The 23661-nt window shown below is 40.8% G+C and overlaps 1 protein-coding gene across 1 annotated transcript in view; it reads left to right on the top strand.

The window, feature by feature from the left end:
- LOC124486914 (neurexin-2-like) overlaps positions 1 to 23661 on the top strand; it is a 210543-nt gene that overhangs the window by 69982 nt on the left and 116900 nt on the right. The window contains exon 3 of the mRNA XM_047048794.1: positions 14629 to 14658. Within this exon, the coding sequence (XP_046904750.1) occupies positions 14629 to 14658 (30 nt within the window). The remainder of the gene's footprint in view (positions 1 to 14628; positions 14659 to 23661) is intronic.

Below are 23661 nucleotides of genomic sequence, written 5' to 3'. Positions count from 1 at the left end.
CCTCAGAAGGGGGCTGCAGTGGGGTTGAGCGTGCAAGTAAAGCGAGCCGCCAGATAACGGCCCCTGGTGCGTCCCCCCACTCTCCGGGCACCGGCTTTATCGAATGAGGGGGCCGAACCTTAACCACTCTCCCTCTCTCACCTCTCGGTTCCGTGACATTTGTCAGGCCTGTGTGATGCCATGAGTGACAGCTAGAGGCTCTTTGGAGTGTGTGTGAGCAGAGAGGGCCTGGCAGAGAGAGATAAGAGAGGAGACCACACACACGCACAAACACACACACACACAAACACAAGGGGATTGGCGGCAATACACACGCTCAAGAACTCAACACACAAACACATATGTATCAACGCACATAAACAACTTTCCTATTCCGTACAGACATCTGTCTTTGCATATATTCAATGCATACACATGCATATTGAGGCATTATAGTCTTAGCTCTTTATTGCGAGCACAATCTCCCACAGGCACACACATTTTAATACCCAATATGCGCACACTCTATCTGGACGCATTATAATGCTACCGTCCTTACGCAAACACACACACACAAAGCTGTCACTTCCGATTGTTCTATAGTCGTATGAACGGAGACATATACTATATAAAGAGACAAACATTTGACATGGTACAAATATGCGCAATGACTATGACCATAGGATCAGGGGAATGGAGTCTGTCAGGGAGTTTGGAAGCATGGAAGATTTGGAGATACACGTCCAAATGTTAAAGATTGCATGATGATGATGACGATGATGAGGGGTGTCTGGGGTTGCTGTCATGCACCTCTTCCCTCCATATTTTTGTTTGTACTGAAAGAATGCATTTTTACATTTTCACACCAGCAACCCCCTCTAGCTACCAGTCCTTGTAGCTCATCCATATGTATGCCCACACACACACACGCACACAGAAATGCACGCAAGCACATACACACAAACAGGACCATAGCCCAGCCCAGCTTGCCTTTATAGTCCTCAGGGACTGCAGCAGATGGCAGCTGTTCAAAAACACAAGTCCCTAGACCTGGGTGCCTTGCCTGAAGAGGTGCCATTGATCATAGAAATGAAGTGGAGCTGACGTTGATCATTCTTCCTCCTCCGCATCCCCAAGGCTCTCTCACGGAATGTAAAGAAGCACGAAACACTTAAGACTCAGATTGAGAGTAAAGAGGACATTCTGGGGTAGGCACTTTTGGAGACCCAAGCGTCCAAACAAATATGATCCTTTGATCAAACCGTTTTGACTCGTTTGATAGGCGTTTCTGTGGGAGCGGTTGAAGGTGGACGTCGTTCAATGGGCCTTTGTAAGAAAACACATCTTGATAATAGATTTTCCTATTTCTAAATGAGAGCCTAATTAGATGCTGCTTAACTGACACTGATGGAAGATACAGAATGCAAATATCGATTTTGCTCTCGGACTTCTCCCCAGATCCAATTCACTTTGCCTTGTATCAATCTTTCTCTCGATAGAACGTAGCTCTATCAGGACGAATAATTAGTTATAATTACCAAGGCTTAAATCAAAATGGATTTCAACGAGTAAGTGCTTAGCTGACTGTGTCTGAGATAGCCTGCAATTTAAGTTTTTCCAAACATTTCTGGATAAGAGCATCTGCTAAATGCCTAACAGTAAATTTCAAACCCTGGAGTATCTAGTGACTCACAGACCTGAAAGATTAGTGCGACATTAATGTCTACTGTCGTTGGTTTTGACAGCGTTGACAGACACAGTGTAGCATCTAAATGCTTGCCATGGACCTCTCAGGTGTGAAAACCTAAATTGTAATAATAAACCGTTTAGAAAACATTCCTTTTATGTGTGTGTGTGTGTGTGGAAGAGGCAGTGGGCCTCATTTCCTAACAATGGCGCAGTTTACACTGCGTCTCTTTTTGTGAGTTCAGTTTTAGCGCCCGCTCTGCGTCCTCATTTTGCGTAGTATTTATCAAACCTGACACTTATCAGGCAATCAGCACATACTCCGCCCATTAGCTAATTTGCGCGCCTATAAAAGAACAAAAAATGGGCCCGCATCAGAGGCGTTGTTAGACAAATAAAACTATACTGGGGCACAGGCCCCTATTCATATCCCTTTTTTTCTTTCAAGTTTGCTGCACACAATGCACTACTAGGCGAAACTCCCATTGCTTAACCAACTATAGGCCACAACAGTTCAGGGACGCAAGTTTGATATCAGCTTCGTTGGGGATTTTTTTCCAAATTCCTTTGAGCGCAAATACTGTTTTCTTTTGCTTCATGTAATATTGTTTTTATGTTTTAGTCAAAATAATATGATTGGTAGGCCTATCCTTTTGAAACTATCTTTAGTTTTGTAATGTTTTCTTTCCTCAATTCTGACTTGTGTGCGGAGTCCGACACTGGACTTCTGTGTGCGTGCGGCAATGGCTATGTGGCAAGCTCAGAAGAGCACTGACATGGAATTCTGCATGCATGGGTTTTTGTTTTCGGTTAAACACTTTTACAAGCGTTGATTGGGATTCCAATCCATTAATGCACTGACTAATAAAGTAAATTGTTAAAACTCAAACTTTAGATTTTACTGGGACACAGCACATTTTTACTGGGGCACGTGCCCCAGTAAAAAGGGCCTAACGATGCCCCTGGCCCGCAAGTATCTGTCATGGATCTTCCTACGGGAAAAATAAAGCCCAAACTTAATTGACATATTAGTGCATGAAGTTACAGGAAACCTGAACATATTACAGGGCAAAAGATTTACACTGACATGTATTCATTTAGCAGATGCTTTTATCCAAAGCGACTTCCAAGAGAGAGCTTTACAAAAGTATATAGGTCAATGATCATAAACAACGAGATAGCCCCAAAACTATTGCGGGTAACCAAAACATGAAGCATACGAACATCCACACCCTAGGACAAAAAATTGGCCTATGTCTTCGCCATGCTCGGATCACTGCTGCCATTGAATAAGGTACATTTGTACACACAGGAAAACGCGCTCCTGGTTTAGACCTGCTTTTAAGAGGCGTAGAAATTCCCCCGCAGAATAGAGGCAAGCTCTTATCTTTGTAAATACCGCGGAATATATAATTAAGCGCACTCTACGAGTATCCTCCCACCTTTTTGGGTGGAACTCCCACTTTCCCCCTGACCCTCCCACTTTCTCCATGACCCTCCCATGAACGCATATTGAAAGCGTAACTTGCCTGTTCTCGCTCATGTGGCAGGCAATCTGCGATTTTACCCAAGTGCGCCCTGTTTGTAAATAGCCCGCATCGGTTAAGTCCGTTTTTGCTAACAATTAACGCCTGGAAACAGGCGCAAAGGCCTTGATAAATGAGGCCCAGTGTGTCCCACCACCTTGGGACCTAGGTAGAGAGCCTGTCCCCCCCCCACCACCACCACCCCCCCAACTACCAGCCCTCAGAACCCCTCGGGATGGAAACCCTCGCCAAAGGATTGTATCCCATAGAGAAAACACAGCATCCATTTTCAATTTTCACTTCCCCCTGTTCAGATAAAGCTCTTTCTTTGGTATAAGGAGCACTGGATAATTGCATATAATTGGATTTAGCAGTTCAATGACCTTGTGGTCAGACTATCCTATCTTGACAATAAAAGGCTTGGGAGAGAAAACGAGAGGGGGAGAGAAGGAGAGAGAGAGAGAATAGTGTGTGCATTTTGTCTTTAGCTTGCTCAGCTATTATGCAGATTGCTCATAGTGGAGGGGTCCATGTGCTATTCTTAGTAATTTCAGCTCACTTTTAGCCTTGACACACAACTGAATAATGATGGTAGCACGTTCCCTTCAGTCCCTACTGGGTGGTAATCATGTGAATCAGGCACACACTAACTCATCTCTGCTTCAACTTCAACTGCAAATGTGCTACAGAAACAGATCAGTATTGTTCTGCTTCTGAATGTACTGTACATCAATTACAACTTCCTGAATCCAGATCAATCCTTGGCAGCTCCCAAAGAGGCCTTCCCTGTACGTTTGTTTTTGATCTGCCCTCATTCGCAAGTTGCTAACAGGCATGCGCCCCCCCCCCCCCCAAACTGCCACAACTCACTGACAGGGCCGGGATGGGGGTGTTGCGTGTTGCCAAGATCCGATGACACGGGCACCACCGGCCCTTCTCTGTTCTGCAGCCAACGGCCAAGTCAGTTGGACATGGGAGTTAGAGGGGGTAAGGATGGTGAGGCGCTGCACTAGACCCACTCTTTAGAGGGTAGGGGTGGGGGGCAACCGCACCGGGCTTCATCTACAGGACTGAGCTAATAGGAGACACAACCAGCACGAATGTCTCATAGTGCCAAACACCTGTCAGTCTTAAACCTCTCTTCTTGGTAAAGGAGGCCTTTAAAAATAGTTTAGAGCAGATTGTCAGGTTTCATCTGAAGGACTGTCAGTGTGGGATTGGTACAGCATGCCAGATAGATGACGCTGTGACAGATGGCTTCTCTGAAGCAGATAACAGCCCTACCTGATATTCAGGTCCCCTGATGTTCTAGTGCTGTTGGAGGCGTAGCCAAAAAATTGATGACGGTAGAGCCGGTGGTGTGTTTGTGTGTCAGTGTCTGTGTGTAAATAGATGTGTGTATCAAGGAGAGAGAGCTGCTTTATAGAACATAGATAGAATCAGAACACACAGGTATACAAACACAGACACACACACACACACACACACTTGCGTCAGGTGTGTGACTATCTCACCCCTGCGGCTGCCTCTTCTTGGGAACGATGGCTGCCTCAATCTGCTGCCTTTGGATCCGTGACAAAGGCAAACTCAACAGACAGAGACGCAACAAATATGTTTCTCTGTTTACATTTCAATACTTCCTAAGTGCATACAATATAATCTCAATAGCATACAAAGCTCATGTGTTTGCCATATTCTGCATCATGCTAAGTCATGTTCAACCCAGGTGTGAAATTCATAGACAGAAACATAGATTTAAATCCGTAGAGAAGCTTTTCCGAAGTTGCTAATATAAATGGCTAGATAATAGCTGCTTGTATCTGTTCCACTCACCTGTGCTTCATCCGTCTCGTTAGTTGGAGAATGCTCACAGTGAAACAATAACCAGTCTGCAGTGTGGGCTTAATGGGGTGTGGGATTCGTGGCAATATAAAAAGGATTTAGGCCTAAAGGCAATTTTACAGAAAGGAGATTTATGAAAGGGTAAGAGTTTATTTTATTGACCTATACCAGCAAGGAGTCTGTACTTTACTTTCTCTCTCGACCAGCAATGAACTAGGCCCTGTAGCAATGGTAAAGTCTGAACATAATTTCTGAATAAAACAGTCTCCCTAACATAATTACTGGATTTTCTTATTTCATTTTTATATAACCTTTTTTTTCAAATGCAAATCCAGCTTGACTTTTCAGGCTAGAACCCTATATATTAAGAGGATAATGTAATAAAAATGCACAATGGAAAATGTAATTACTTGCCATGAGACAGAGAGAGAGAGATAGAGGGGAAGAGGCTAAAAGAGCTCTTGGGAGAGAAGGATATAAATAGGAGGATAAAGTATAGAGAACGGATTTGAACATGTAACAGTGAGTTACAAAATAGGATAGTGTCATAGAAAGAGTGAAAGATGGGAAAAATGGAAGGCGCGGAAAAGAGTCATTGACAGACATAGAGGGGAGGGGAGGCGGCAGAGCTAAGAGAGCTATGCAGGAAAGAGAAAAAATGAAGGGGGGAAAACTAGAAGAGACAGTAGGCATGCCAATAGCGACAGCTACGGACGAAAAGAGAGAGGTGAGGTATTTCCAAGAAAGACGGTGGTTCACAGCCACGCCAATATGGCTGTCGTCATGGTAGAAGAGACACAGGAGCCTGTTGCCATGCCAACACGGGGCGAGCCACAGCATTTCAGCGCACACGTCTACAGAGGGCCTCAAACCGTCAAGTGACTTTTAGAAAGCTGAGCGTTTAGATTTCGATTGTGTCAAAAAGAAAAAAAAATGATTTGGGGCAGACTGTTCTCGCTCTTCTCTCCATAATTTGTAGCACTGTACTGGGGCTCATCTTTCTGTGGAATATTGCTGACAGTTCAAGGTGATATGCTCCACATTGACAGTGACAATTATTAATGAAGGTAATAAAAGGCTTTAGCAGGTTTTACGAAGGTAGGATGGAGGAAGTGGACGACAAATGTATACTTGACTGGGGCTTTTACAATTTCGGTAGACCTATGCACACACATGCACACACACACAAACGTATAGCTATGGTTACACTTACAACACAAACAGCTTTGTCTCCTCCATTATTTGTCCCTACATCCAAGGATTCCATTTTAATCCTGAGCTGTGCGTCACTATAGATGTTGTCTGTGGGGGGTTCTATTCTTGCATCCCATCATACGTGAAATACAGTTCCGAATAACAGAACATCGCTATTTCACAGCAGACTGGCCTCCAACGCCTTGTACATCGTGTTTTAACATTGTTGAAATATTTGTTTACAAGGTTCAGTACCATTTAATTTTCTTGTGATCAACTCTCTCTCTCGCTCGTTTCTTCACTTTGTAGTCTTTGTTTAAAGATGCGGGAGGATTCAGTGTTCGGTCTGAGCCTGGTATTTATTCAGTTTGTCTAATTAGGGGTTAGTTTTCTTAGATAAAAGGAAGCTACGAGGCTTGTAGCCAAACCACAGAAAAAGTATGACTGCACTACAGACCTTAAACAGTATAACAAGTTTCCCTGATACATTCCTTTTGAATTCCCAGTGTATTTAAACCTATAATATGTATATTGTATGTAACTATGTATGTATTTATATATATTAATGTTTGTATATATATGTATATATATACACACACACATATATACTATACATATATGCATTTAACCCAGACTATATGTATGTATGTGTATACACACACATACATATATTTAATAAATACATACATTGATATACAAAATATATATTATAGGTTTAAATGCACTTTTTCCTGGAAACCTGGAACCAGAGTCTAGAGTTCCGGGTTGCAAAAAGCAGGAACCAATGATTGTTTTTCTGTACCAAGAACACCAAGAATATCTTTTTCTTCCAAATGTCCGAGACTAGAATGGTCTGGCAAGATTGTGAGGACAAAGAATGTACCAATAAGAAATTGAGATGCAATGTGTGCTTGCTTACCTCTTGCTTAACCACTTTCAATCAAACTGTAGCTGGAGGAAAGCATGGAAGTTCAGATGATAATTGGGGGCGCTGTTTCTCATATTAGATTTGTTTGTATTAGAGCCATTATTCACCCAAGCCAAGATTCATTTTTATAATAACTTAGTACAATTTAAACATACAGTAACACATTGTAACAACTTAGCAATACTTAGGTTGTTGAAATGTATGGCACATTATGTTCACTTTTTTAACCATGTTAGCTTGTAACCGCCACTTAGTGCAGTGGCAAAACCAGTATATAGTAACCTCGCAGGGGCTCAAAGATTATTTGTAAGACTTAAGACACATTGTCGAAATATCACTATACAATAAAACACACCCGCACACATATTTTGCTTCTACAGGTTTTGAATTAAAACACATGATACTTTGTAAAAAAATGTATTTGCGAAGTTCACTAACTGATGTTTTCTGCATAAATAGTTCAAGAACCACTACACATCATGTAGTTAATGCATGGATTCATATGTGATTAATCTTGCATAATTACCTAACTTTCTCCAAGGAAGTCAACTTGCCAAAGACACATGAATTCACTTGGTTAATTGAGTTTATCAAACTAAATGACAAACATGCAACATGCCATTATGTTGGAGGACATTAAGTTCTCATTATTGTATGTTTTTGTGAATACCTGCTGAGTTCTCCTGGCACCAAACAGCGTCACACAGCCTTAACGTACGCTGTTGTATAGGAAACACAAACAGTCGTTAGCATTCCTCAGTCTTAGTAAGGCAAAATATACAAAGAAAGTGCAGTAAATATAAAAGATCACAATGTGAGACCGTGGGGAGAGAGAAAATTATCGTCATGAAACATTAAACATCAACAAATGCTCAGGGCAAGGTGGAGTTTCAAATTAACATCTCAAAGGATTCGTTCAGGTTGTGAAACTGAGCTTGTATAGCATGGGGCTAAAGGGTTCGATACAAACTTTGAAGCTTTGAAACAGGCAGCAACAGGTGACAGGTGAGGGAATACAATCACATGAACATTATTAAAGAAACAAAGAAGCCACAGATGATTGGAACCATGTATTAATCCTCTGAAAAGCTTTGAGAGGGTGGTGTGATCAATAGAGACGCTTTTGGAGGACGGTTCCTTGTCGAGCAAGAAAAGCACTAGGGCTTGTGGGCATTGGCCTTGCTAAGCACCCTCTCGAGATGGGCGTAATGTTCATATCCGCTTTATTTGAACGTGTGGCATCCGATGGCAATTAGATGTTGCTTCACCAAGCTAAAAGGAATTAAAAGAGAACTGAACGTTTCGGAAACTGGTGTCCCAGCCCTTTCAGCTGCTCATGACGGAAGCATAGTGAAGAGGCAATTCACAGCCTTGCCCCAACAACCAACCATGAAAGGAAATGCGTCAGTTCCTTGTAGAGGGTCACGCTATTGGTCAGATGCATGTGAAGCACGAGGGATGACAGAATTAAAAGGGGAGAAGGGGAGATAAATGATTAGCATCAGCATGGGGTCTAGGAGAGGAAGCATTGTTTCGCTATTATGAAATGTCACTACATGTTACACAGCCCTTGAGTTGTACAGTCCTTGAGTCAAAGTGTTTTACATTGAGTGTGAAATCTCATAGGGTACACATAGTACTGCACATCAAAACCATAACCAGCTGAAGGAAAATAGTCATTTTCTGGAATCTAATGCATTGATTGGAAGACATAAAAGCAGGTCACCATAGTCCACTCTTTGTTTCTTCCCAACTTAAATTCTAATATTAGAACATTTCTGTGTCATACCATATGTAGGTTATGTTTAATTAAAGGAGCGGTTCAGTTGTCTACTCCCTGCCAATCTGAAAGAGTATCCAATTAATTCAGCGAATGTATCTCAGACAAATTAACTGAGTTTTAATGAATAAAATGTGCGAATGAAATGAATCACTGAACTATATGTGATTAATTTCAGAAAGTTAGGTGAACATGATTGCGTTATGATAAATATTTAACCTGATGCCATACGACCGTGGTTCTCTCTCTCTCTCTAATACACACACGGGTGCACACGCACACACACCTGTTTACGCTTATACACACGCACAAAACACAAACAACAAATTAGGGAAGATGGGGAAGGACCATTGGCAGACTGATTAAAATTGACATTGTAAATCTTGGGTGACTTTCCACTGCCTCTATATGGAGATTCCTCATTTGATCTGGTTCCATTGGCTCTAAAGGAATAAGTGTTTGGAATTCACGTCAAAACATTTCATTTCTAATCTTGCTCTAACTTGTCTGACCTTCATCTTAAATATTCCATTTAAATGGTAAACCACTTCATTTGACATGTTTTCAAACAACTCCATGAACTTGACTTGGCTCACGGGGACTGTAGTGAGAGCTAAAGTGTAAAGTCACCATAAAGATTTTATGTTAGCCCCTCTTAACCTAAGTGCCTTTCTAGGGTCAACAGTTCCCAATGGCATTTAATCAGAATCCGCCGTACCTTTAACACACCTACTCACAGACACACACATGCACAAATACACACATTTTTGCAGGCAAACAGAAATCATATTTCTAAAAAATATGACTGAATATCACGCTGGAATACAGCTGACTGTGAAAACTTCTGATGCCAGCAAAGCCAACCACCCTTCATATTATAAATGGAAAGCTGGGACAGATTCCTAAGGGAGGGGTGGATCCATCTGTTTGATGAATTGACGGCTTAGCCTGTTGACAATTAACGATATAGGGTCAAGTATACCTCACTGGGATGATGACTGAGGAGTCCACGTGGTTATTAACTGAACATTTTGTAAATGTATTTAAGTATGATGGATGGATGATGTATCAATGCAAGATAGCAAGAATGCAGATACAGCAGATAGCAAGAATGATGGCCTTCCATTTGATGTCAGGGCGAGGAGTTTAAACTAAGGTTTTCTTTCTTGATATCTGACAACTCAATTATTGAAAAAGAAAGAGGTGTGGAGATCAACTCATAACCAGTTCCCTCCCTTGTTGTCCCAATAATCTCTGCAGATACGTCTCTTTCTCCCTCTTTCTAGCTCTCCCTTTCTTTTCCCCATATCTCCTTCGGTTCTTCCACAGAACTCCAATGTGAATTATTAAAGCATTTAAAATGTTGCTCGAGTTTCTATATTACTTTAGCTGTGGAAAGACCTCATGCATTATACATAGGCCTATTGAGATGTATATTCACCTTCACTAAGAATTATCTCCAGACATCTTTTAAACAAATGTTTTTACAAATGGCTCCAGCTCTCAGTAGCCCTGAGGGCAGAAGCCACGCTTGCACTGTTATGAGATGATACATCAATATCAAAAGTCATTCCTCAGTTACAGTATAATGCACTACAATGAGATACATGAACAGCTTTTATGTGTCAAAGTAACCCTTGTCATATAGAGGAGTCTTTCAACTTGGAGATTATTTATGGTGTTGCTAGGTAATACTGTACGAATAATATGTTTTACTGCTAAGCAACTTTTATTACCTGATGTTAATGTAGGTTGTATATTTTCTAAACAAAAAAACACAACATCTTAATAAAACACATATTATTATTTTTTACAAATGACCAACTCATGTTGTTGTTTTTTCTCCTGAAGGTGTGGCAGCAGTGTGTGCAAGCATATGGTAGTGTTGGTATCCTTAGAGGATATTGAGGTTAAACATGCCATTTCAGCTCGACGGGGGTCCAAACATGAACACACACACACATGAACACACGCATATACACAAACACCTCTGTATCACAGTCTACCTTTACCACTGGCGAACGATGGAATTGGAGACAGACTGGGGAGAAGGGAGGGAGGATAATGATGATGACTCTCATTCTTCTTTGTCCCTTTCAAATGTCCTTGGTATCCCCAACCCCTGTCTCCTTGCACATCTGTTCACATGTGCATATATGATGGAAAGGCCTAGTATATGGGGTGTTAGCAGCAGCTCAGCACCATAGGTGGTTGGGTAAACACTTGGTGAGTGATGGGCATTTGACAAGGTCGCTCAAGATTGAACCTGTTGCTGAAATGATAATTGAGCAACATTGTGCATTTTCCAAGTGAACTCTGTCGCTTATCTCGATAAAGGTGCAATTATCTCTAAAACCCCGTCATGGTGCACTGATGTAGCTCACGTCCAAATCGTGTTGACATCCATCCCATGCTTGGATTTTTTTCTCTGGACTATTGGAGCCGTTTTCTCACCCAAGGCTGTAGAATAATCGGAGTAATTCTGAAGTGCCTACCCAGCAGTGGGGGTGCACATATAGAAGACTGGAGGCCGAATGGAGGAGATGATGAGGAGAGGAGGAAGGGAGGAGTAGAGCAGACGGAAGCTGCAGCTGGCTGATTGAGCGGTTGATTTGGTGGGAGCAAACGAGGGGGAGGTGGAGAGAGGGAGAGAGAGCGAGCCACATTTTGCGGATGCACGTCCACCTCCTAATGACAGAATTATGACCCTTCCCCATCTGTCAGTCAATCATCTCCAGCCAATCAGAGCTCATCCCATCTCGGCTCCAGTTTGGCTGGGCACTCCCATCTGCAACTCAATTAAGGATCAAATCAGATATTCAGATGTCGGTATAGAGGGAGATTTATAGAATGAAGTTGTATTTTCATTATCCCCCCGTGAAAAGTGAAAGTGATACTGTTTGTGGTAGCGGTAATTTGATTTGTGCCAGAAGGAGTGTGAGTGAGAGTGTAGATACAGTTCTGTGGTTCAGAAGTGTGTTGAGTGCTCATCAATGGTGATCTCTCTTTCTGCAGAGGCTTATGGTACAGATAGACTTTCACATGTGGTCAACTGGCAAAATTAAGATAAAAGGATACCCCCTGAAGCTGTTGGCCATCGTTTTCTCTCCTTATCTCTCTCTTTCTCTCCCTGTCTCTTGATCAAACTCAGAGACACACACACACACACCTCTATTTCCTCATTTGTATTCTGTGATATGTTAGGGTTTTCATTTCTCTGTGTTGATTACCAGATTCCTATGCCACCCCTCAATCTCGTCATTTTTGGTCAGGGGCTGAGACGGCTGCCAGCTGACGATGCCACCAGCTGCTGCCGCCGTGTCCTTGCCGTCCCTATCTCCTCGCAGCACCGTGCCATATTAACACTCCTCCAACCCTTCCTCCTCCGCTGGCAGTGGGGTGGGCAGGGGGGAGTAGAGGAGGGAAGAGATGATTTGGTATGCGCCATCCAGCACAGCCTCCTGTTTCATTGCAAAGCTCTTATCTTCCTAATGGATTAAGGGAGAATGAACAAAATGAACGGAGGTGGCAAAAGGATGATTGGACTGCCTGCAAAGGACCTGAAGAAAAGTGCCGCGAGGAGATAAATAAAACTTGCAGGACATGTTCTGTCCCTGGAATCTCAGTCCTTATTAAGAGTGAGCACGGTAAAGAATGGCTTGTACCAGTGTAGAGCTGAGTTGAAGGACACATAGCTATTGTTGCTGCCAAAGTCGCCAATAATAACTCAGCAGTCTTGGTAAACTCAAAGTACTGTAATATGCCTCATGCAAGACTATCTCTGTCTAGAACTCTTTGGATTGCATAACAAATAGTTACACCCGATGGACTTGCAACAGGTAGTACTCAAATAAAGTTAATGTCAATGTATGACCCACTGGTAATAAAAAAAAAATATATGTCTGCTATGACAGGACGCTATAATGATGAAATACTACATGATGAAAATGACTCAGTTCAGTACATTCACCAGGTAGTGTACCATTAGTCAATTAACTGCTGAACACAGCAAATGGTATCCATTTGAGTCAACATTGCTGCTGTTTCAAGAGATGACGACTGTTTATTCATTACTTTATCCACTTAAGTAATCAGGTAATCAATGTTCTTTGGCAGCCCTCTTCAAATGCCAGAATGTTTTTTGGCTGCCCTCTTCAACTGCCAGGGCCTCTAAAATGTTGTTCTTTTTTCATACTATGATGACCTCAGGCAGATTATATCTTGTTTATCCTTTCTATGATGTTGGCCTATTGGTTCTGGTTCTCTGGAAATAAATCTACAGTATACAGTATATCTTATATATCACATTACAGCACCTTGTGGGCTTGTCTCATTTCAGTTCATTGACCAGTACTCACTGAGAGTGTAAGATTAGATGCTGTTACTTGGCTGTTTGTTTTCTGTTGATCGAGATCTTCTTTGTTTGAAAATAAGATCTGTCAACAAACATTGATACTTCTATGTGACTGAACTGAATCTCATTAAAAAGAGGGTTGCCAAACCTTGAATGATTGGATCAACTTTATTAGCATAGAGTTTGTCTTTAGAGCTAGATTGTGTGCATATTATCCACTTCCAGGCTGACATTAACAGGTCAAATCTCAGTTTGTTTTAATCTGTGTTAATACATTATATTATCAATTTTACAATCCGATGCATTCCAATGCTGTATGGTGCAGTGTATTGTAGATTCCTAAGTTTTATGTGATTATTCTACAGGCTATTTTGAACTTGCTATCCTAAGGCCTGAATTACTTTGGTTTTGGGGTTACAGTTCCTGTCTTAAGATAAAGCTAGTAGAAAAGAGTACACGGTGCTGTTTAAAATGAAGGGTGTGATCTAATAAGGAATGGTTAAACCTAGAGTTCCATTGTGGGAGCATATCAGATGTTGTCTTCTTTGACTGATTTATACACTGGTCTGTATAGTTATTCAATCAGTAGGTGGGTAACCTGTGAACAGCAGTTAGATGTTATAGAGTTTGTCCACGGTTTTATGTCGTGCTGAACTCAATTCAGATATACAATAACAGACCTATGATAGCAGTTGATATGGTTGTGGAATGATAGTAAGAATCATGACATTTATTTCTGTCTTGCCGTAATGCATTCAAGCTGATTTAGAGCAAACAGACTGGTGCACATCAACATTGAGTTCAGCCGAGTGTCTGTGGCATTGTAAACATTTTATATGTACAGGTATTTTATAGTTGGCCCTAGGCTGTATCTGATGACACGAAAGATGTTCTTTGGATCTGTTTCCCGATTTATATCTTTTCACTTTTTTGACAAAATCTTGTATTGTGCAGTCACAGTTGGAGATTTTACCCTTTACGGGAGACAAATTCAGTTAAAGCTTTTCTCTGCCAAACAGTTCTGTGTGTGTTCCATAAGTACCTCAGAGAAAAAAAAAGCATTTGTGTGAGCAATAGCCTTCGGGGGTTGCACCAAATGAAAATGCTTTTTTTTTCTATCCCCCACACCTCACTCAAGAAGTGTTTGCTTGTTTTCTGTTATCTACTTTCTCTCTCTTTTTTTTTTTTTCCTTTGAGTTGAACTCTGACATCCGAATCTGCCCCGTGGATGTCTGTCACAAACTGCAGTCCAACGTTGTGACAATGCTTTTTTTCTTCCCGTGCCTTTTATGACCTTCTTTTTTCCTTTCTTTTCTTTTTTTCTGTTCTTTCCTTCAAGGTCTGGCGCACCTGACGTTAAACAACCAAGGTATGGGTTCATTCCTTTTTGTTTGTTTTTTTGGAGGAATTGAAAGAACCTCTCTTTGCCCAAACCTCCTCTTCCTCCACCTATTCTTACTCCGCTTTTTCCCCACCTTCTTGCTCCCTTCATCCTTCCATCATTACCCTTTATCTGTCCTTGACCCTGGCGATCCACCTCTTTGACTTCCTCTCCCTTCCCTGGCCATGTTTCTCTGTTTTGGTTGTGCGTCCTTCCCTCCTTCCTGTCATTTCCTTGTGTTCTTTGTGACCTCACCAATGTCCGTCTCACCCTTGTCCTGTCCTCTGCCTCACGTCCTGGATCATCACCTCTGAATCCCTACTACAACGCCACTCCCCGGCTTCAGGTAACGCTTTTCTGCTCTAAACCTTTTTTGCCTGGGTTTGAAACAAAGTGTTGTATGTGATTGCTCTGCTAAATATGAATTGTTACTAAACACTTTAAAGGGTAATGTGTTGAATGCACAGAGTCTCCAATCACCACTCTGCTGTCATTCACATTGTTTGGCATCCATGTAGTCCTCAGATATGGTTTGAGTTTATAGAGTTGACTTACAAGCTAACAATGTGTGCCAATATTGTGCGTTCACTTTCTTTATGTTGTTAAATTGGAAAGATTAATAGTTTGTGACATGTCATATGAGTTGTGAGCAAAGCTATTTAGTTCTTCTGCATTGTGTGCAGCTTATTACACTGTGCTTGACACGACACCTATGTAAATATGATTGTTGATATGTTGTAAATAACTCATGCATGCTTATTCAGCATGACCCATGCAGACACATGATGTAGCAATGCAAAGCCCCACCTCAAAGTGTTATTCTCCTCATAACTGTGACGTTTATCTTCAGTGTGTACCAAAGTCTGGATGGCTCTGTGACCTCTGAATGTGAACTTTCCCAGCAATATGGTGAAGAGGGAAAGTTCAGGAGAGAGAGGGGAAAGTACATGAGACAGAAAGAGTGAGAGGGAGTGAGAGAGAAGAACAAGGGAGACCAAGGGAGATATATAGATTGATTAGGGAATACTGTGACCTTTAGCAGACTACAGCACTCTCTGTAATATTATTTCCTACATCAACCTTAGCTCTGATGCACTGGGATATGACCAATAAATGTGACCCCCACCTACTCTAATTAGCCATTATCGGGCTGTGTCACTGTGCTAAATTGCTCTCTACTTTAACTAGTAAGTCCACGTATTAGAAAAGAGCCAGAGGCCCCAGCATAAAACTAGAACTACAACTGTTTCGCAGCCATGACTGACTGATTGCCATGCATTTCAAAGGATATTACTGACAATGTGGCACTTCTATAATGAGGATACTAGTGTTTCAGAAGTGTGATAATTGGAGCAAAAGCTTTTTTGGCAAATTCCACAGTGACCTTTTCAAGAAAGGTATAAAATACACTAAAAACATGTAAATGCAGAAGTAGCCCGTTAACACAAAATATGTCCCATGACTGAAGGGGAACACCAACATAAACCACTAATTTATTTAGTTGTTTTGTCATTACTGTGCCAAATCTCCCCCCACTCTGGAAATGAATGTTGGTCTCAATGATTTGCAAGGCAACTTAATGTTTCATGTGTGACATTGAGACTCAGAAAATATCTCTGTTTTTACATTGTCATAATAAATCATCATTCCAATGGCTTGATATTTCTATTTTATACCAAAGATTGCCATCTTAGTAAAGATACAAAACAACTGCTGTTGTATCAGTTGGGAGTGCTCTATCTTTGGTAAATCTTTTCTCCACTGGGAGCTAGACCCACAGCTGAACCTTAGCTGTTGCTCTTTTGACAGAGGAAGCAAACACCTAGTAGCTACGGAAGATATTTTGATGTTGCACAGCCACAGTATACAAGGCAGTGGCACAAGGCAGTGATGAGCAAACCTCACTGCAACATCACTTATGCCACTTGTTTGAATGTGAGCATACAGATATATAGTATTTTAGAATATCCCTAACACTTTTTTTTCTTACAGGATTCGCTCTTTAAGAGCAGACTGCTCCTTGTCTGGTTATCCATGTATGGTTCCATCAGTTGACAGCATTGAGGTCTGATCGGTTTCAAATGTACTTCTAGCAACTGACAGCAGAGAAGCTTAGTTTGCTTTAATTATTTGTCCGCATAGGCTAGGTGTACTAGAATCGGGCTCAATTGACTAGGGTTTGTCTATAATATACTAGCATGTGTTCGGTCTTCCAAACAGACACAACTTCATTTTGAGCACTGTTAGTAATTTACAAGACAAACACGTGGAACCTCTTTTTTTTCTCTTTCAAAATATGTACTGATGTCTGGGTTTTAGTTCCAGCTTCATATCAGATGATTCTGCAGTGAGGCCATGACCACTCTGTCAGCACCCTGCAACATAAAATAGGAATATAAAACAAATAAATTCTGCAGCGGTGAAGGTAAATGGGCACCCATGAAAAAGATTCAACACTCTATTTGGAGAGTGAATCTGAGGATGATCTGAATGCTTAAAATACGGTATGTGCTAAACTATCAACAAATATAAAAATATTATAAACCAACCTCCAACTCTAAACCTAAAAGGTGCTACTCTGGATAAAATACTGCTTTTAAGGTTCTAATCCCCAACTCTTCACCAGAGCTAAGAGCAGAACGTATTACGTAATGCATTAATTAAAAAGTTGCCGTTGCGCTACTTCATTGTTCAGTGTATGACTCATATCCATAACTCGGATATGAAACAAGGAGCCATAATCTCTCATCTCTATGCTGGGTCCCTTTTCTCCCTCTGACATTTTCCCCCTCATCTCAGTCTGACGTCACTTAGTGGGGCTGCCCGTCTGCCCTGTCTCCTATCTAAACCCTCACGTGCTGTTTACCTGGCCTGTGCACTCGCAACACAAAGAGGTAATTGGACGCACACAAGGAATTAGAAATTTGGTATTAGGACGGTTCCCCGCATTCTCACACCCAGAGCCCACCCCATTCACACATGCGGTGGTCATCGCCTATTCTCAATTCCGGTCCATGACAGTTAAGGTGTGTCTTCAGCGGTGTTCCAATTGAGGTCTGACTTCAAGCCCATCTCGTTGTTGAGAAGAGAATGGTCATAGTCATGAATTCAAAGGCAATGAGAGAAAATAAACACTGGGACAAAAGAAACGCAATGGATCCATACGCACACACACAAGTTAAAACACACACACGGTCAAACTCTCCCTCGTTGTTGTATGTATCAGCTACTAATGTGTGAGGCACCAGCTCTATTAAACTGTCAGTTGTTTGCAGTCTCAAAACCTTTGTCCTATTCTGCCACGTCCACTATGCAAATCAGGTTTCGATGTCTGCGTTTCTGTGATACAGAAACGTGAAAGAGAGTACATCAATGCATGGAAACGTCTGTTTGTTATGAGGCTACCAGGAGTTTTCTAAAAGCGTTTGTAAGACAGTTTGAAGATGTGTGCATGTGTGTTCCTGTGTACAGCACAGTGAAAAAGGCCTGGTGTGGTCACTGTTGACTGATCTGAGCAGGTTTTGGTCCCTATCACTGGTCATCACAGGCTGCTGAACCAACCAAAGAAAAATCAATGTTCCAGCTCCTCACAAACCTCGTCCTTCACAGTTGGGAAGGGCAAACCCCAGGCTTCAATACTGATCCTTATCTGCCCATCTCCAAGCCTGCCACACATTTTGAATATGCGTTCACACACAGGTTCTGAGACAATCTGCTATCAATTATTTACATCATTCACTGCATTCATCACTCAAGTTGCGCATTATTCTCACGGCTGACCTTAACCCAAGATGCTAGCTTTAAACAAAGACTGTTGCCTTTTTTCCAAAATAACTTCTGTAAATAAGTACTGATCTTGTTAGGTAGTTTTACTAATTGAATAATCATTTCTAAATGTGATTTCAACAGTTTTCCCAAAAGATTAAGTAATTATATTAAATATTATTTACGAGGAAAAACATGTAGATATGAATATATAAGTGTCAAAGCAAAACATATACATTTGTTTACCTAAATATAAGCATAAAGCATGCATAGTATTTTTCAATAATTCTAATATTCAATAACAAGATCATCCTTTTTTGCCATGTTTGCTTACTATTAACTTACCTACTTAATTTATGTCCACATTTTAGGCCCACTTCTTGAGACTAGCTATAAATAAAGTTGGTCACATTCCGACAAAAAAATACACAAGAACAGTTTGGTTCTGATCCCATTCTTTTGGCCCAGAAGGCTCCTTAAGTCTTCACATAGTATTCTTCTCCAGAGGTCTTTTTCTCTTTAACAGGCCAATCAAGGGGCTTCTTAATGAATCTGAATGTTGCATCGTTAATGAAATAATAGCAAACCTAATGGGGCTAAATCTCCAATGTTTCCAGCTCCTTAGTTTTTGATTGCAGATGACTTTAAATGCGGCTCGTTGAACTTGTTACATGAGACTTGTTACAAAGCTCCACTCTCATTGTCGAGAGGTTAAACACGACCAGAGAATCCGATTAAGGAAGTCCAGGGAGAGAGCTATTGGCAGGAACATTTCTGATCTCCTTGCAGATATCGAAGGAAATATAGGGAGTGTCTCATCTGATGCTAATCTACCACCATGTGTAATAGACTAAGTACCAGCAAAGATGGCCATCACCTTTTCAGTGAAGGGATATTTCTTTTATGATATTCCTGATTGGATATTCATAGTTTCTTCACTAAAATGCAGACCAAACCACACAGGGTTGTGGACACACATGTACAGTATGGGAAACAATTATTTGATCTCCTGCTGATTTTGTACATTTGCCCACTGACAAAGAAATGATACGTTTTTATGGTAGGTGTATTTAAACAGTGAGACATAATAACAATACCAAAATCCAGACAAATGCATGTCAAAATTGTTATGAATTGATTTGCATTTTAATGAGTGAAATACATATTTGACACCCTCTCAATCAGACAGATTTCTGGCTCCCAGGTGTTTTTTATACAGGTAACCAGCTGAGATTAGAAGCACACTCTTAAAGGGAGTGCTCCTAATGTCAGTTTGTTACCTGTATAAAAGACACCTGTCTACAGAAGGAATCAATCAATCAGATTCCAAACTCTCCACCATGGCCAAGACCAAAGAGCTGTCCAAGGATGTCAGGGACAAGATTGTAGACCTAAACAACGTTGTAATGGGCTACAAGACCATCGCCGAGCCCAGAACTACACAATAGGATCTTGTCAATGATCTCCAGGCATCTGGGACCATGGTCACTAAGAAAACAATTGGTAACACACTACGCCGTGAAGGAATTAAATCCTGCAGCGCCTGCAAGGTCCACCTGCTCAAGAAAGCACATGTACCGGCCCATCTGAACTTTGTCAATGAACATCTGAGGAGGAGAACTGGGTGAAAGTGTTGTGGTCAGATGAAACCAAAATTTGCTCTTTAGCATCAACTCAACTCGCCGTGTTTGGAGGAGGAGGAATGCTGCCTATGACCCCAATAACACCATCCCCACTGTCAAACATGGAGCTGGAAACATTATGCTTTGGGGGTGTTTTTGTGCTAAGGGGACAGGACAACTTCACCGCGTAAAAGGGATGATGGACGGGGTCATGTACCTTCAAATCTTGGGTGAGAACCTCCTTCCCTCAGCCAGGTCATTGAAAATGGGTCATGGATGGGTATTTCAGCATGACAATGACCCAAAACACATGGCCAAGGCAACAAAGGAGTGGCTCAAGAAGAAGAACACTAAGGTCCTGGATTCTCCAGATTGTAATCCCGAGGGTGCTGAAGGTTCGAGTTTCTAAACGTCAGCCTCAAAACCTTAATGACTTGGAGAAGATCTGCAAAAAGGATTGGGACAAAATTCCTCCTGAGATGTGTGCACACCTGGTGGCCAACTACAACAAAACATCTGACCTCTGTGCCACCAAGTACTAAACCACGTTTTGCAGAGGGGTCAAATGCAAATCACTAATTAAAATGCAAATGAGTTCATCAACATTTTGACATGCGTTTTTCTGGATATTTTGTTGTTATTCTGTCTCTCACTATTCAAATAAACCTACGTTAAAAATTATAGACTGATTATTTATTTGTTAATGGGCAAATGTACAAAATCAGCAGATCAGATCAAATCATTTCCCCCGCAAACACATTATCTTTTCCATTTATAAATGCACCTGTCATGTCTTGGAACTTGCATGAGACAAAGCAGTGACACTGCGTGTTAAATGTGTAATAAATAGCACGAAACAGAAACCTTTAATTGGAATTTGTAGAGATAGAAATGCATGGGCACATGGGAACAGGTAGAAATAGAATGTCACAAGGACAACAATTAGTAACGACTTGATCACAGTGTAAATGAACAAATGATTGATAACACATGGTGGTAGGCCAATGAAAAGGGAGTTTAATATCCTGTTTATGAGATACTCATACGGTATGTACTCTTGAGTGCGAAAAACTCATTAAATCAGGGCTTTTTTGTATTCCAGTATTTAGAGAGCAAAATTATTTTCAGTCCATCCCTAAATGTCTAAAACAATCTACAGAAAATTGAAGTTGTAAAAATATTGCAATATCTTTCAAGAAAAACAACATCATCAATTTGCTGGATGTTTTAAATCTGGAAATGCTCAGCCTAACCTTCAGTTCAGGACCATCCTCTCCAAAGCATCATCAAGTCCAAAGAGAATATCCCAACTGTATATAACAGGGATCGATTTAATATCAAACATTAATCACTTTAAAAACCTCAGAATATTCTGAAACAAACTTTACAGTTAGTGCACTTCCAGTAATTTGAACACTTCACAAAAAACTTTAATGAACTCAAAATGTAATAGCTTATTGATTACAAATCAAAATAAATCAATAATACCAATAAACATTTAGATTGATGGACAGGAGTCATTGGTAACCATGCTGTCAAAATCATTTTTCAAACATAACTATAAGGGTAACCTTTCACCTACCCTCTATTTAATGACAAATTACATGGACCAATCCCCCCGACTCCCCCCCCCCCCCCACCACCCCATCCCAATGTTTCCTTGGCTACAATGTCTCGTCCTATTGTTTTGTCACTCTCTATATATTACAAATTCTTATTTAGAAAGACCCTTAATTGAATTTTCCCCCTAAGGCATTAATCTTGAGGGCAGATTGGTCCAGGGCTAGAAATTGGATGCGGGTAAGGTTTTTACATGGTGTAATTAAGGTCACTAGGGGCCAGTGTGAGAGAGAGAAAGAGAGAGAGAAAGGGAGAGGGTAAAGAAAGGGAGGGTAGTAAATGCAGTATTTTTTTTCTGCAGGTGTAGTTGGGTATTGGTGAATTATTGGTGACTACTATCAGACTATAATTACCGAAACTTGAGTGGGAGGATCAAATATGAAGAAGACTGCATAACATTACGAAGGATGGCCGTATCTTCTCATCTCCCGCTCTCCTCTTTTCTCCTCCTCTTTGAACTCCTAAGGGAAGGCATCAGTCAGTAGGGTGGACTGATAAAGACTGGAATATGATATGGATGCAGGGAGGACACGTGTCAGTAGATCATTGGAACCGGACTTGATTAATAATGACCACTGCTGTCACCACACAGTCTTCTAAAGTAGTTTGAAATAAATGACTATATCTGCAAATCCCTTACATAGTCCCTCTTTTTCTCATCCTGAAATATACATTCATTTATGCTTTGAAGTATATAAAATTGACCTTAAACATAATGTTTCACTGTTTTATTGCAATGTTTGATATCCTCCTAAAGCTGTCATGACATTAGATACACCAACCAGTCTAGGCATTTGAGAGAAATAGTCAAATGTGATTTACAGTTGTTTTCTAATGTTCTTTAAGCTTTTAAATGAAGACTACAACTAAATTGAAAGCTGAATAAGTACTTTTTGTCTCCATATTTAATAGTATTTGCAAATGGAATGATAAAAAAAAGAATGTTTGGCTGTTAGACTTGAATGAAACTTAATTAACAGCACCCTCACTACCATCCTCAGGAAAAATATTTTTCTGCATGTCGTAATACAAAAAAGCTAATCTCTTTGGTAGGAAGAGGAAGGCAAAGCAGGACTGATAAATGAAACATGTTGACACGTGTATTACAGTATTTTGCTCTAATTGAATAAGGGGATTTGAATGGAGAATGTTATTATTTTGTGTGGATTTAGAATAGGAGGCGGGGCAGATAACTGTTGAACACAAGCCAATGAAAAGCCTTTAAGACGTCTTAATCAAGTTGCTCAGGAATAGGAAAACATATTGGTGTGTTGGTGTGTCTTAAATACATAGTATCAGGTTGTCTAATATGTATTGTAGATAACACATGCATGCAAGACACTTTATTCATTATAGAATACAATTTACCAGGACACATAGCAAATGATAGTGTTAAACAAGTCACCTTTATTTTAGATACATCGTATTAATTTGTTTTAATTACACATGATTATGATGAAACCATGTTCATAGATTTTATAGAACTACATACAGTAGTACATTGTATCCCACTTTCAGTTCAACAGTACCATTGCATCTTGCAACACTTATTATTAATCAGCGAACAATAAAATATATAGTAAATAAACTCAATGATAGCATATACCTCCTATAGTGTTGTAACAATAAATTGCTGCTAAAACCAGGAAATAATGCCATCCATGAAGCATTTTTACAATAAAATGTACAGAAATAATTTGTGCGGTGGTTTATTGATTATTGGGCAGGATGGCAGGCATGGGTGCTACTCAGTGGTGAGGAACATAGGCCTAGGTTTGCAGAGAACCATGTCCTGAACTACGACATGAGAAACATCGGAGAGAGACACACGGCCAACCTATCTTGGATAAAGATACCATAGTCCCCCATAATGCTGACTCAACCTGGCCCCCCTTTCTCCTTGGAGAATATTCTATTTTCCTCTGGCACCATATCTGCTGTTGTCCTTTTCTCAACCTTCCAAAACCCCTGACTAGTTCAGGAC

Source organism: Hypomesus transpacificus, chromosome 25 (assembly GCF_021917145.1).
Source record: "Hypomesus transpacificus isolate Combined female chromosome 25, fHypTra1, whole genome shotgun sequence".
NCBI classification, from domain to species: domain Eukaryota; kingdom Metazoa; phylum Chordata; class Actinopteri; order Osmeriformes; family Osmeridae; genus Hypomesus; species Hypomesus transpacificus.
Note: the sequence above shows the minus strand (reverse complement) of the source record. Positions and strands in the feature narration are given on the sequence as shown.